The sequence below is a fragment of the Neodiprion virginianus genome, chromosome 6, assembly GCF_021901495.1.
Source record: "Neodiprion virginianus isolate iyNeoVirg1 chromosome 6, iyNeoVirg1.1, whole genome shotgun sequence".
NCBI lineage: Eukaryota > Metazoa > Arthropoda > Insecta > Hymenoptera > Diprionidae > Neodiprion > Neodiprion virginianus.
This window is the reverse complement of record NC_060882.1, coordinates 28,967,860-28,983,309: the sequence shown is the minus strand read 5'-3', so window position 1 is coordinate 28,983,309 and position 15,450 is coordinate 28,967,860. Positions and strand designations below refer to the sequence as shown.

At 43.7% G+C, this 15,450-nt stretch overlaps 2 protein-coding genes and 1 long non-coding RNA gene across 3 annotated transcripts; 1 reads left to right on the top strand and 2 right to left on the bottom strand.

Annotated features, from left to right (window-relative positions):
- Positions 1-7,476: 7,476 nt before the first annotated feature.
- LOC124306708 (uncharacterized) lies at positions 7,477-9,114 on the bottom strand. Its single transcript, XR_006908663.1, has 2 exons — positions 8,452-9,114; positions 7,477-7,802 (listed from the first exon to the last, which is right to left on the bottom strand). It is a non-coding gene; the product is annotated as an uncharacterized LOC124306708 (long non-coding RNA).
- A 1,590-nt stretch (positions 9,115-10,704) lies between these two features.
- Positions 10,705-11,845, bottom strand: LOC124306681 (high affinity copper uptake protein 1-like). Its single transcript, XM_046767561.1, has 4 exons — positions 11,725-11,845; positions 11,421-11,554; positions 11,268-11,330; positions 10,705-11,184 (listed from the first exon to the last, which is right to left on the bottom strand). Exons 1-4 carry the CDS (start codon positions 11,731-11,733, stop codon positions 10,986-10,988), a joined length of 405 nt encoding a protein of 134 aa, XP_046623517.1. The 5' UTR covers positions 11,734-11,845; the 3' UTR covers positions 10,705-10,985.
- Positions 11,846-12,260: 415 nt separating this feature from the next.
- LOC124307998 (sodium- and chloride-dependent glycine transporter 2-like) lies at positions 12,261-15,115 on the top strand. Its single transcript, XM_046770251.1, has 11 exons — positions 12,261-12,425; positions 12,495-12,606; positions 12,861-13,122; positions 13,185-13,317; positions 13,379-13,516; positions 13,597-13,828; positions 13,895-14,007; positions 14,116-14,244; positions 14,313-14,513; positions 14,576-14,719; positions 14,913-15,115. The coding sequence occupies exons 1-11, from the start codon at positions 12,261-12,263 to the stop codon at positions 15,078-15,080; spliced, it is 1,797 nt and encodes a 598-aa protein (XP_046626207.1). The 3' UTR covers positions 15,081-15,115.
- The last annotated feature ends 335 nt before the right edge of the window (positions 15,116-15,450 follow it).

Below are 15,450 nucleotides of genomic sequence, written 5' to 3'. Positions count from 1 at the left end.
TGAAATTCGCTACGATAGCATCACGCATATTCTTTATAGCCGCGTGGTCAATCTTGATCGAGAAGAAACTGAACTTCAGCCCGAAACCACGGCTCGCAATAACGTAGATTTAAGTCACCGTCTTAAAGCTCCACCCTGACTCGCCCACCTTTGATAAATCACTGGGAGAACCTCCCTCTAGCCCGGTCATGACGTCACGGCTCGATAGATGACGACGCAATTTCTAAATTGTTCACCGACACGAAGACTAACTTACCGCCGACTTACCTCGAGCTTCTCGATCGCTTCGTTCTATCATTTTCCCGTCCTTGCAATCATCCGCATCCCTCTACGATTATTTCCATCCCAACTCTATCAGAGGTAGGTACTCAGACTTAAAATATTCGAAATGACTTCGATTCGATTCGATAAAATAATTCGTAATAACAACGATAGCGTTGATGAGTTTCTTTGAAGTTGCGAATTTTTAATCGTTCGTGGCGATTGTAAATCCGGCAATTTCTGAGGTCTTGTAGCCGATGTTTCGACCGAGCGAACACGGGTCGAAAACTAGCCGTAGACACGCAAACGCAAACTCGATAGGTTCACCTTTGAGCCACCGCCACATCAAAAGCTCCGCTTCGAAAGCCAAGAAGGCTTTGTTAGATCGCGGGGATTTTTACCTACGCAGTTGATGTGGTCATCGATTACGCGGCTGCCAGGATCAGCGACGTCATGCCTGCCGTTTTTTAACCGAGTCTCTGGTGTTGATTGCTACCTGTGACACGGCTACGTCATTACTAATCCCTGCCTCCGTTGACCTCTGCCATGTTGTGAAACGGCGCGCTTAATAGAGCAGGGTTTATCTGTACTGCAATCCGAGGGGTGAAAAAGCTCGGCTACCAGCTTCGGATTTTCCAATTCGCGACTAATTTATGTATCTCCAGAAAAAAAAGGTGAGAAAAAAAAAACAAATAGAGAAGAAATAAAAGAACGAAACGTTTGGGCGAAGATTTGCCAGGTGTCAGGTGTCGGGGAAAAAAACAAATTATACACAATCAACGTCGGCCATCGACGATTAGAAGTATCTAATCGCTAGGCGCGCACGCGTGTCAATCCAATAAGCTCGTTATCTCTGCCGAATGGAATTAACGGCAATTACCTCGAATTCGCAGCAAGAATAATACATTTGAGGATTTTTCGAGACGTGAGTATAATTTAGTGCCGAAATAAAAAGGACCATGACATGAATTGTGCTGCACATACACAACTGCCTGTACGCACGCGAGTGATGGTAATCGAGTCGAATTTGTGTGTAAGAAAAAACATCCATTTGTCACAAAAAATTTTTCAACTCCCAGAGATCTACTGGTAAGCCAGGAAATTCGGGAAGTCGAACCGCGTGATGGGTTTGGGAATTTTCATGATTAATTCAAGCATTGCTTCTACGATCGAAATACTAGAAAAAACAAAAGTAAAATAATCAGTGGATCGAACAGCTCCCCACGGGTCAATCATCCGCTAAAGCGTTTTAATATTTAAGGGAAAAGCTCCCGGCATGTGATGGACAGAAAGGGTCAGGGCAAAGACGGGATAAGGCTCGTTAATTATTGGGCTGAACGGATAGAACAAATTGTCGAAAGAGGTCGGCAAATGGGGTTTGAAAATGGAGAAGCGGTATAAGGTATATTGGTCGAGATTAGCCGCGGCGGAGAAGCAAAAGGTCACACGCCAAGCAGATGGGCCGCCGATAGAAAGCCCACGAACCGCGACCTCTTTTCCTTCTTACATGTGCCCAACTTCATTCGGCCGAAGGAAGGAAAGACTCGGCACCGTCCACGTAGTCCTTGCTTGTTAAGGTTACCTATTCCAGGTATTCTATGTTCTTCCGAAAGATTTCCGGGTTCAAAGCTTCGCTGTCACAGCAGAGACGAAGGGCGGGAAAAAGTTACGCCGAAAGTTCGCCGCTTGCGGTCCGATTGTGTATAATTTTTCCACAATCGTTTGACGGAGTGGTTTTGGGCGATTCTTTTGATTACACCTGAGTCAGGACTGATGATTAGAACAAAAAATGACAACGAGGTCGGGAATCGGTTATCGTAGCTATCGGAAAGCTCCCCGACTAATTGTATATTGATGGAAAAATTATTCCGCCGAATCTCAGTTACAAAGCGAAAGGTCGAAGCATTCGACTGATCGACGTTCGTTTTTCATCAACCCTGTTCAGGCTATAGCGGAATTTCGTCGTTCGAATCGCCTTTGCAGCAGTTCGATCACCGCGATAAACGGATATCTAAATAACGACGGAGGTTAGAACCGTGGAAAAGGTTTGCAGGGTGAGCGAAGGGTGAAACTTGCTGCAGGTTCGCGCTAATGCGGAAATAATAAAATAAAACTGTAACGTCCTTGCCCGACGGGGAGAAGTCGGGGGCCGAGGGGGGGGGGGGAGGTGACCGCATAATTTTAACGACTCCCCCGGTATAATACTCGCGGCATTCGTCCGCCATGCAGTTTAACACCTTCACCCTCCCTGTACATTCGCACGCACACCTTTTCTGCGGCTGCAAAGGCATTAGGCGTACATAGAGCTGCATACACGCCTCGGAAGAACGTGTATTACTCGGAGAACACATACGGGGTATTCCGTGCCACTTCGACCTGGGTCTGACCCTTGACCTCTCGTATTGGGCCCGCGATTTTTTATACGATTTTTCTCACTTTGAAAGGTACTCCGTTTCTTTTTTTTCATATTTTTTCGACTTGATTTGAATTTTCTACAATATTGTCAAACGATTTTGTCGATCGACACAATTTTGTAAACTGAAAAAATTCTCATGCGTCCGGTTTGATATGTGAAAATGTTTCAGCAATCGTCCATAGTAAAATAATTCTCACTTTTAATTTTTCAATGTTTTCTGTTTTTTTTTTTTTTTTTCTGCGATGGTAAGCTTAACAATTTTGATATGTGATACGATTTTTCAAGAATTTTTCAAGATTTTTAAATTATGTCTATCAATGAAATCGTTTGAAAAAATTGTTGAAATTTGAAAAAAAAAACGGAGTGCCTTGCAAAGCGAGGACCATCGTACAAAAAATCGTGGGCCCAATAATCCGAGAGGTCAAGAGTCGGACCCAGATCAAGAAGTGGTATGGAATGCCCCATATCTGTAGACAGGTGAGTGCAGAGTCTTTCCAGGCTCGCGTGTCAAGTCGAGGGTTCTCCTGTGTGTTTTGTAATGTTTAGTAGTACGACTGAGGTCAAGGCCAGCCTCTGCAATTCCTTCGAACGAACGGCGAAAGAAAATGGGAGGATGGAAAAAAACTGTTTCAGAAAAAAAAAGTGAAAGAAAAGAGACCAGCTAGTTGGGTTCTGAACTATTCATGGGGCGTAACGAATCGAGTAACCTACAGTGTGGTCGATGTTGCAAAAATGTCTTCGGTTGGCCTAGATTTTTTACGTGAAAAAGGCACCCCTTGGCCCAGCGTGAAGATATCGCGATAACCGTACGCTGTAAATATTCCAAAGATAAGGATGTGAACTGTAAATAAAAAAAAATTCATGCCCGCGACCTCGGTATTTTGACGAGGGAACTGTCCCAAATTTCGAATCGATTTTTGGATGTAAATTTCAAAGTGTTTTACAGGTATTTCAGAGAGGTTCGTGTTTCTTCGATTCGGTATTCTGAAATTCTACGATGCCTCGATTTCAATTTTTAGTATGGATAATGTAAAGATCTGGCAGGAAAACTTTATCGCGAGACGGTCAGAAATCGAAAGTCAAGAACGTGCGGGAAAAAGAACAATTAGCTAAATGCGACCGCAGCGTGTAATTATTAATACACCGGCTACCTGCGTCATAATGATATTCATAAGTAGTGAAAAGTGCGAAGCTGGGTTGTTAAATCCGCCTTATTATACGAATTTAAAAATAAACGCGTATCCGTTTCGAATACCATATTCGCATTTAATGCCGGCTTATCTGTACCTCGCACCTCGCTATTTTTGTCTCGATCTCCAGCATTGGCCCATTCTTATCCAGGATTTTCCCCACCCGCGGTCGCAATTCACACTCGCATATCTAACACGTGTGAAATTAACACCCCGTCCGTATGTGGAATCGGTATATTTTCAGCAGAGTGTTATAAAGTTCGCAAAGCAATTTTTCACTTCCCTCGGGCCGAGAATACTCGTAAATTTATACCCAACGTCACGTAATTCCAAAAGAAGCAGAATGCTCGAATTCGAACAAATACGACAGAGTTTGATCAGGTACGATTCTGATAATTGCAGAGCTTTTTGAGGGCGGGGGGTGCAATGGATTTTTTAACGTTTCGAGGATCGGTTTCGGGCGTGCAGTTGCTGAACGTGAGAATGACGCGGCGTGTTCGGAACACGCATAACGTGATAGGATAATCAATACTCGAGGTGTTTTACACGTGATTTACTTAAAAACGAGGTCATTTTATAATTCGGTATTTTCTGTACAGTTCGTCGGTATTCGGCTGCCCATACCTGCTTAAGACGGTGCTGCGGTCTGCAGGCGCTAGAAAGAGGCCGAAGAATCTTTGCTACACGCGCAAAAATCGATGCTCAACTCTCCTACCGATAGCTGAGAACTGGTTGTAGATAGCACCGCACTGGGTAAGCACAATTCCGTGCGAATGATTCCGGCCGCAGCTTTGTAAAAATCTGCCTTACTAACCGCGGACGATTTCCGTGCAATCAGCAGAATATTTCCAAGAACTTCGGCGAAGCCTGAGCTTTCGGTACCGAACGTGTGAATCAGATCGGTTGAAGGGTTCCAGAAAAGATTTGAATTACTTCACAATTTCATCCTAGATTTTTTGTCGATCGGAATAATCGACAAATTTTTCACTCTATACGGAGATTCGAGTGAATTTATTTTATACCGTGTCACTGTTTTATTGCCGATGTAAATCAATGGTTGAAATTCTTTCGTATTAGGCAAGTGTAATTGTTTTTTTTTTTTTTTTTGTTTTCGACTTATCGCACGACAAGAAGGAACGTAGAAACGTGTCTTTCGCAGTATTCAACGAGTTACCCTTTTTGAATTCCTCTGACAATGATGATAAGTACTTGGGTCGCCAAGGTCAAGTGATCTTTTCTCATTTACGAGTAAGTCAGCGTTTTTTCTGCACCCTCCTTTTCATCTTCATTCTATTCAACCTCCGGTGCCTTGGCACAAAGGCGGTTATCTCTGTTCTCGACGAAGAAAGGCCCGTGATATGTAGTCTATTCGAGGGGATACCGTACACCCTGACTAATCATGGGCCGCTCGATAAGATTCATCTTCTCTCCCCCGGCAAAAATCGTTATTCACAAATGCCACCCTGGTTGAAAAAAATTGTACCGAGTGCGTTGATTCCCTTGTCAGTAAAGACTACAAGAACCCGCGGTGAGGGATGAAGAAAAATTCAATGAGCGTTTGTGGTTTCGGTTTAGCTTTTTTCATTTTTGTACTTTCGACCAAACCTCTCCACGTCGATTCCAGCATGCTGTAATTCAATGACACGTTACAGGGACAAGCATCGAGCGTGAACCGAATTGTCGAATGAAGCGTGGAGGAACTTTATTGCGAACCGGCGCAAAGAAGTGAGCAAAAGTTCCGAATTATTTCACCTGACCTAGACTCGGAAGGATGAAACTCGAGGCAATCTAGCCAGAGTGGTACTAAAGGTACAAAACGATACGGTGAGAACTAGTCCGAGGTGCGCTGAATTTACCGATGACAGTCAGAAGGCCATCGAATTATTGCCTGCCCTGTTGCTGGGAGTAAATGCAACCGATGTGCTCGTCGTTCTTTATCCAGTCGAGCTGTGCCTCGCATTCAAAGAGGCCAGGTCACAGGTTATTTACGGTTATTCAGTCAAGGAGACCTTCGAAAATTCGCGAGCTTATTTACTAGCCCTTCTCACGCTAGCAGTTACCAACCACGCAAACCACACTCCGATTTACTCGGTGAACAACCGCCAATGACGGCTGAGAGTGAAGCCCGAAATAGGGTTTGAAAGGTGCAAAGAACTGCAACTCACCTGATGCTTATTCGACCGTTTTCCGGACTTCCGGGGAACGGTACATCAGTTTAAGCCCGAGGTCGAGGTGGAGGTCAAATGAGGGCGGCTGTCAGGTGAGCCGCCCGAACTCGGCGACCAGAAATATTTATAATTCAAAGATAGAGGGGGGAGGATGTCGGGTAAATTTATACAGCTCGACCGAACGCGAATCCCTTGAGATCTCGGCCGTTTTCTCAGGGCCCACTTGCTAAAGTGGAAATTTGTAGTGAATTTCAAATTTGTATCCATACTGCGCACCCTGTTTCTGGTTATACCTAGCGAGTACTTTTATACCGCCGGTAAGAAGCTATAAGGACGAAAAAGGAATGTCGTTCACCGAAAATTACGGATATTTTCAGAAACGCCGTAGCAGCGTATAAAGTGCTTTTGAATCTTTGAACGCGATTTTCTCAAAATTATGTTTTCCAAGTCCGTGAGCAAGATTTGTCGGAAACGGCGGAACCGATCAGTCTCAATTTTTTACACAAGCTTTATAAATGTATTTTTCAGTCCTTGATCGAAGGTTTTTCTTCGCCGACAAATATTTACCATTGTGTAAAGAAATCATGGGGAAAATTGTTGTGGAGAATCGAATTGTTTTTTTGTGAAGCCGCTGTTTTGTTAAAAATTAATACATCGCTTATTCCTTCGATTAAAGACCAGATAATACCTTACATTAACTAAATCTTCTTTGTTTCTTCATTTCGGATGATCCAGACATATCTTGCTTACCGCAAAACGCCTTTTTTTAGAGGTGCTTTCGGAGATCATCTGCAACAGCTTTAAAAATCATTATTTTTACAAAAAAAAAATATCAGAATGAAGTATATAAACTTTGATACAAATCAACTGAAATGTCTCTTCGTAAAAAGTCCTTGAAAAATCGCTTGTCTTCTTTCTCCTGACTGGGTATAATCCCTTGAGGTTATAAACGTGTTGCGTTAAATTCCACAAATTAATTAGAACCAAGAGCGAGTGGTCAAAAAATAAACCCATGCCGTCGTGACGGCTGACTGACTTTGCGGTCTTTCAGTGCGTTTCTCCTGCTTGCGAAGTACATCTGCAAACGACAGCTCTGCAGGAAACAGGGCTCGATAGCATGCGTGAATCGAACGCAAATAGAACCCACGTGCGGTTTAACAAGGAGAACAACAGAGCGAAAGCAAAGCCGCAGTGTTTTAATGACCAAACGATGTGCTCCAAACGATCGAAACCCTCCGTCGTGTTCCATTCTCAATTGCTGGAAGGGTCGTCGTTAGGGGTTGATAACAACTCGTCCCCCACCGGCGAGTAATTGCACAATGCGATCTATGCAGTTCAAACTTCGGTGCAATTATCGTGCAAAAGATTTTTCGCAAATGTTCTCGCTTGATATTCAGGGCAGGAAAAACTTGTTTCCGGGCAAGGATCGAGGATAGGCACGTTCGTGATTATCTTATTTCACTTTATTCGAGCGTTAAACAATAGTCGAAAGATTCAAATCCATGAATATACGGCGTGGCTGGGATTTGGTCTTACATATTTTGTGCTTCAAGTGTTTCAAGTGTTTCAATTAACTCCCTTTCCGTATTATCGCGCATTTGTCCTCCGCGTAACTTTCGTCGCATCGAGTAATCCTAAGGCATGATCCATTTTTCGCGCCGAGTTCGTCGAGGGGATGAGAAGAGGATTAGATTTTCGATGAGTTATCACTGGTCGATGATTTTCGGTTCGGAAACTGCCCGCCTGCGTCAGAGATAGTCAAATCTCCTGTAACGGATGGAATGCAATGAATTACATAAAACAAAAAAGAAACATATACGTTGTAATTCGATAATTTAAAAAGACGCGTTGTTATCACATTCACATTATCATCGGCACCCGATAATGCGTACATGGTTTATGTATGTTGACACGAGTTTAAATGTTACAATTATGTAACATTTAGAACGCCCGATTTTCCAACGTACAAGCAATCATTTTTAACATCCGAGTATAATTTGCATCATCATGTCGTATTTCTTACCCACGCAAAGACGATAACAGCAATGACAATGATAATAATAATCACAATACAATAACGTTTTATCTCCTACAAGAACCCGCAAATTTCATCACACTTCGTATAATGTTGCAAATTTTTATTCATCCTTCACTATTTTATTTACATACATATAAGTCAGCAGATAAGAAAATACTCAATAATTGAAGTCCCAATTAGCGTCATCGTTAATTATCGCGTATTCGGTTCTAATTAGAAATGCCAAGTGTATGAAAAAAATTGAATAAATCGATAACAAAATGGGAATATAAAAAAAAACCTCCCCCGCTTGGAATTCAGACTGACAGGACTAGCCGACAAATTGCCCTTCCGAAAGCGTCGATCTAGCGTCGAAGCAAACATTTTTTTCATGCTTACGATTAAAGCCGGTATCGTGACTTCCGGGCGTTGAATAACCGTGAAACAAAACTCCATCCTTCTCCTCCTCGTTCACACGTTACTTCCTCCCGTCAGTGACAAGGCTCCACCTCCCCGGGTTCGTAGAAGGAAAAGTAGACGATACCCCAAATGAGAAAGGACCCTGCAAGTGCAAGCACGGTCGAGAAACTGAACCGGTCCCAACCGAGAATTATTTGACGAGATCTCCGATTAGGCCCTGCATTTCCGGCCTCGGTTCCGGCGAAGATTCCCTGAGTACTATTGGTCGACATATTCGCGCGGCGCGAAAATCCGTATTGTAAAATATGAAATTCGTTCGCATTGTCTTATATAATCCCCCTGAAAGACGCGCGGTTAATCACCCGAGTCGATTAGATTACAATTATCTTCCCGAAGCATCCATCACTATCTACTCATTGAAATAAAATTATGACAAATTGACATCTGTCTAGATTAGAGGGTATGAAAAATGGTACATGGCTTCCAGCTTTCGCGAGACGACTAATGCATCAGGCTAACTCGAGGATATTGCAAAAGCCGATGACGGATGAACGATGAAGCTGATTATTTTTCAAGTGAGAAATGCTTCGTCAAAAAGTTATGCTCAAGTGACCAAGCGGATACTTGGGTGCAACGAAGCGATCCCAAGTGAACGAGAGGTCGAGTTAAAGTGGAATTTCACAGCGGTTCTTTACTACTCGGATATCACGAGAGTCTTGAAAGTTGTATTCAAATGGCGATTGAGGTCGATGCATCGGGATGAGACTTGGCAACTTTTCTCACCAAACGCCAGAGCCCCATCCTCGGTTCTCGATATCCCATATCTTGGATACGTTCCAATTCTTCTCTGGCATCTCCACTCCGTGAGAATCATCCTGACTGGGTCAAGTTTGAATGAAAGAATATATTTCCTACTTTGCACGACGGAAACACGTGAATACGGACTAGTCTCCGGGTTGATTACACAGGTCTGCGACGTAATCCTCTTTAAAAAAAAAAAAAACAACAACAACAATATTACAGACACGAAGGTTTTAATGTGCCGAATCTACATCTGCTTTCCATCTTTTGCTGTCACGTATATATTACATGATATGATTTCTTTTTTCTTTTTTTTTGCGCTTCGTTTTTGCACTTACGCCACTGACAGAAAGAGATAGAAAGGTATCGCCTAACGTTGTTTTCATACCAATCCATTCCTCTGCGCAGTTCTCGTTGTGACTTCATGTAGCGCAATACGAAAATGAAGAAAACTACAAAATGACTAGAATTATACAGGTAGAGAACGCTGAAACATCACATCGAAAGTATACATGGTGCATATTTGTTATTACTAAATTTCGATTCGAGTTTGCCAAGTCTGTTACAATTACGCACGGTAATAAGGAGGAGAGAAAGAAAAGTTTTTTTTTTTTTTATACCTACAACACGCTGCACCGTGATGATCACGGACGATCAAGATCCACCGGTATTAATCAGGTACAGAAACGATGGATCATCGTATCGGACAAAAAAGATAGCGTCTGAAACTCGTCTTGCATTAAACTCACACCTACAAGCCCATGAACTTTAAATTATTTGCAATTATCTGTTATCAGTATCAATTGTCATTGGCACATTTTTCGAGGAATTAGAAAATTGTAGTTAATAGCGACAATGCAGTGAGAAGAGACCACGAGCGTGGATCTCGAGTTGTTTTTCATCGGTAAAGATTTAATACCGCGTTTTAATTACAAGTTTTTGTCTGTAATCCAGGTTTCTACATGATCAATCGTTTCTTCAGGCACTCTGTCACCGGTGGTGTATTCAATTAATTATACGTAATGACTAATAAATCACGACCTTCGTCCGGGATCAGGTAAACTTAAGTTGTACGATAAGAAAATTCAGTGAATCATTGATTCTGGAGCTATCGCTAGACGACTTCGTTAGATGATGGAATTGAAGAAGGTGGCTCAAGATGACTAGAAACAATGATCAAGACTCAACACACTTTTCATCTCAGAAGCAAAAGTAGATGCAGTGTATGAAATCGTAATTTATAATATCTAAATTTTTTATATTGAGATCTAGCTCTAATGGTCTTTGACGATTCATTGCTATTCATCGAATTCATTGTTCTGAAATACTTGCCCAATTTTCAGATTCTTTTTTTCTTTGGGCAAAATGAATAATCTTAAAAAATTACAGTCAATATGGGATGAAGTAAAGGAAAGACGTTTGGTTTATGATTCGAAATTTGATAATTTTATTGAATAACCGATCGCGAGGCGATAGACTTCCACGCCAGAGTTCTCGCGAGCAAGCGAAATCGGGCAAGACGAGCTCAATACAGATCTTAAACAGTGTTTCTTTTGATTAGTAAGTCTTCCCAATCGCGCGGCATTTGCTGGAAGTCTAAGGTCAATTCTGGAACTGCCAATCGGGTTATCCCCTTCATCTTTTGTCCATATCCACGTGTTCCATGTATCTTCAGCGGTATTTGTCGTAAAATAGGCGATTCAACAGCGGCCCTAATTGCAGCAATCGGTAATGTCACTGCTGGCCTTTCTCCATGCGAATAGCCAGTAACCAAAACCACCACCTACGGTGACGGCGATACAGAGCCAGACATTGTAAGTCATGAAAATCAGCATGAGGAAGTAACCCACGATGATTTGTATCATATGCAGGATCGTTTGGAAGAGATGGATTCCAGAGGACATCGATGGCCTGTCACATGGAACATTTCGTCATGAACAATGGATTCAGCTTTGGAAAATTTAGTGACACAAGTAGAGAAATCGGAGACTTACTGTTTGGGTGGACATTTCCCATTTCCCTGATGAAGCGCGGACGCGTTGACAAACAGGTAATCGCTGAGAATATAAGATGCAAGATGGTCAGTCGGACGGCTCAACATTCGGTTGCTCTTTGTTGTTTAGATAATAACTGAATCGAAAACCTACCGGTAATTCTTGAGACCCTCGTAGATGGCGGCCAAGAGGGTAATTCCAACCACCGAACCCACGATACCCTGCCAGTTCGACGTTACCCAGCCGTCGAAGAGGATGGTCTCCTCGACGCCGAAATGGAATGACATCTATAACGGTAACAAAAAAAGTAGGAATCACGATTTAATCGATGCGATTCGAATTCGACTTTACGGTGTAATTACATATTTATCCCAGCCAATAATGCATTGCTCTGTATACGATCTTTCGTTAGGAGAATGTCCACTTAATTGTAGCTTTATATTCATTTACGACTTACAGAGTGCATGGTGACGGTGCTGAATCCGTTTGGTGCAGGTATAGACGATTGAGAGAAAAGCCTGGCAGACGCGGGGCTGCCTCCTAGACTTTTGAAGACAGTATTTTTATCACGTTGATAAGATATGGTCGTTTATCTTAACGTGAAAGTCGAGGAGGTAACGTCGGTTTCTTGAGTACCACACACATTAATCGACCGCGATTATTGGTCAATCGTGTTTGCCTGTTTGCCTGTGAGGCTATCATACTTTGTGTACTCTGTTCCCCTCTGTAGACGATCCTACTTCCAATAATCCGCAAGCTTAGACTTGTACATTGTAGACAATCAACGTCCACGAACGATGCATTCCTTGTCTAACACTGAGTCGAATGCACCTAGATATGACCATGACCTGTTGTAAATTTCATGGAGATGAAAAAACTGGATTTACTCGCGTGTTGCTCAGCCATGTTCAGATGACAAAATACGCGATCGTCAGCAACTTCTGACGTGGTCTGGAGAGATACGGTTACCGCCAACTAACGTGCATCTGGATAATGGCATCGTCTTTGAAATCTATAGAAGATGAATCAAGACCGTCTGCCTCGCAGAGCTCATCAGATACCAACGTATTTGAAGAGGTTGAAGCTGAAGACTCGCGGCAATCTTTCGAGTCGAGAACCTCGGCTAGACTCGAAAAGCTCACGGGCACTAAAGAGAAGGTGTGAACTGAACGGCGTGACCATGAATAAAATAATGTTTACTCTACTGTCGTCACCTTACAAATTTAGAAAGTTACCGATGGTGTCTGGCAGTCGTACTACCATTGCTTGGTTGCACTCGTGATGGCCACTGACATTCGTTACTGGACCCCTGACTGGTACCAGAATGCACCCACTCAAGGTAAAATTAATGAAAGCCAATTCGATAATCGACATTCTGAGTCGTTATTTCCCCCCAGGATTACTAGCCATTCATTTTATTTTGGTAATGGTGTTTATACACCTGCCTATCAACTACATGGAAATGTTCGTGGCACAATACACGAAGGAGCCTCCGATTAACCTTTGGAAGATATGCCCAATCTTCCTCGGTAACGTACAGCTGACCGCTTGGTAGTGGTTTAGCCTGGCAAATAAATCCGCGCATTCCCCCAGGCTACTGCTACGCTCTCATCGCATATTCGATTCTACAATCGTGGTTGGACACGGTCTTCTGTGGCCGTAACTTACTCTACCTGATAGAAGCCGTCTTTGACCAAGCCCCCTGGCTCCGATGTGCCTCAGGACTGGGCGCGAAGTGCCTGGTCGTGACTAGCGAGACTAAGCTGTCCAAAGACTGCAAAGTTGACAAAAATACCACTCTGTTCTCGTGCCCGGACCGAGGGACCTTCGACTTCTCGGCTCAGCATTGGTTCAAGTTAGATTCGAATATCCCTTCATGTCCGTGATCACCGCGATCGATGCTCTTTCCATGCCTAGATCTCGCTACAAGGTGAATTCCAGCACCGGTCGTCCGCCTCTGGACACACAGTGGAAGCTCGTTCTGTGCTCCATTGCTCACTGGCTGATCGTGGCGTTGAGCGCCGCGCGAACCATCTACAAGTTCGGGACGGTAATGGATTGCTTCGCCCTTATCAATATCCGTAATCACTGAGGAATTATCGCAAACCTAGGCGATATACTGCATAGCCATTACCGTGCTGGTCTTCATGCTGCTCGAATTAATCTACATCCTGTACAAGGTGGACTTGACCGCTCTAATACGAATAGCATTCGGACCCACGCGTCTCGCGGACTTTGTGAACAAAGAGGTGAGTGTCTTTCCTGTAATGTCGAATATTGAGTGAGGTTCGTCGAACCCGATTACCTTACCACCGTTTTCTTGCTCTAGTTTTGGGCTGTTGCATACATCGGGACGATATGGCGTGCCCACGTGACGACGCCGCCTCTGACGATGAGCTTCGTAGCTCGAGTAGACTCGAAGTTCAGCATTGCTTGGTGCGCAATTATTGTCAGCTTCGCTACCTTCTGTCTCGTCTTGTTTAAAACCACCACCCGCGGAGCGCTGAGGCGTCTGATTGCCGACGCGTTGAACGTCGACCCTGATCTTCTAACGCTGAACAGTGAGTTTCCAATCTTGCGTTTTCCTCTCATCTGACACCTTCGCTAACCAATTTTACTCACGATAGGCGGAAGCAGTGGACTGGCCCTGATACCCCAGCACCTTGGCACATTGCCGATGCCACTTATGTGGACGTTTTATTGGTTCGCGATGCGATACGCCGTTCTTTGGCTCCAGTCCGTAAGTTGTTAACCATTTGGTCTGCGGAATCGACTCTGTAACGCGGTAATACCGTCTTTTCTACCCTTTTGTCTTTTTATTTTTTATTTTTTTCATTCATCTTTCCAGACGATGGTGGTTGAGGCTATTCTTGAGAACTTCTTCCTGAAGAACAACGTCAGGAAGGAATTTCGCATTTACTTTATCGGTCTGTACTGCGTCACGGCCTGCATCATCAACGTCGTCATCGTCATTGAGGTAGAAAAAAATTTCACCAATTTTACTGTAAGTATCGCAACGCGGCAACGTTCCGAAATTATTTTCAGCAATCCGCCTTGCCATCATTGAACCTCATCTACTCCAGCATCATCTTTACTGGTTTTACCTTCATGCCGTTGGTGGAATCGATTTTTATTCTACTCATTTACGGTCTCGGTGTCTTCATCGACGACGTTCACTTCATGTACGGATCCCCGCCATCGTTCTTCTGGCGTTTCTGTTGGAAACTTCTTCCCTTCATGTTGCTGGTAGGTGCAAAGAACGTAAGGACCTCGTTCTTTTATAATATGCAATTGACCCTGTTTCCCAGTCACTGTACGTGGCCTCTCTTGTCACGGAATTAAAAAATGGCGTTACATCACTCGGCACACCCTTCTTGCTGCTGAAAGCAGCTTTGATCGCAATAATTCCGATATTTGCAGTGAAGCAAATTATGTACGCTGTGTACACCGAGGTAAGGGTATTCGCCATTTTCCTTTTCTTTTTTCCTTTGTTAATTTCGAAGTCATTAACGCTTATTGACAAATACTTGAGACTACTGCAGCCTCACTTGGAAGCTGAAAGACGGTTCGATGCCTATCCTTCGAATCACGAATGGTAATCAGTTCTTTTTTCATCAAATGACGGATCAACAACGTCTCCCACAGAATCTGACGTACCTATTCAATCCCGTCTTTGACTGGGGTCCCCGTGACAAGGAGGTGCGCAAGGCGAGGAAGCAATTCAATCCAAAAACTGATATCCGTTCTCAGCCGGAACGCACCGTCAATTACGTGAAACCTCGAAGCTCGATACGTGCATTGAGCATAGAATAGAACCTTTTCATCATCGCAATTATCATCTTCCCCAGAAAAAGGTGAAAAAATTATCAGCCCACATGCCGCGAGTCCAATGTGTGACTGACTGAGCAATTCGTTTCAGAAGATTGCGTCATCTGGAAGCCGGATCAACGTTGAAAGTGGCGTCATTAATGTTACCCTCTCAGGGTCCTTCCGGTCCATCGTGAAAATTGGGTGCACGAAGGTGGAGTGGATGAACCCTAGGCGAGAAAACTCCCGTCGAGCCACGAGCGCGACCTAAGCCTTGGCGCCTGCGCCTTGAAGGGACTAACGACCCCAGGACAGCTGCACGCGAAAAACCATAGCGAGATCTCGATTCCCATCCCCGTTGCTCACCCTCGCGTCG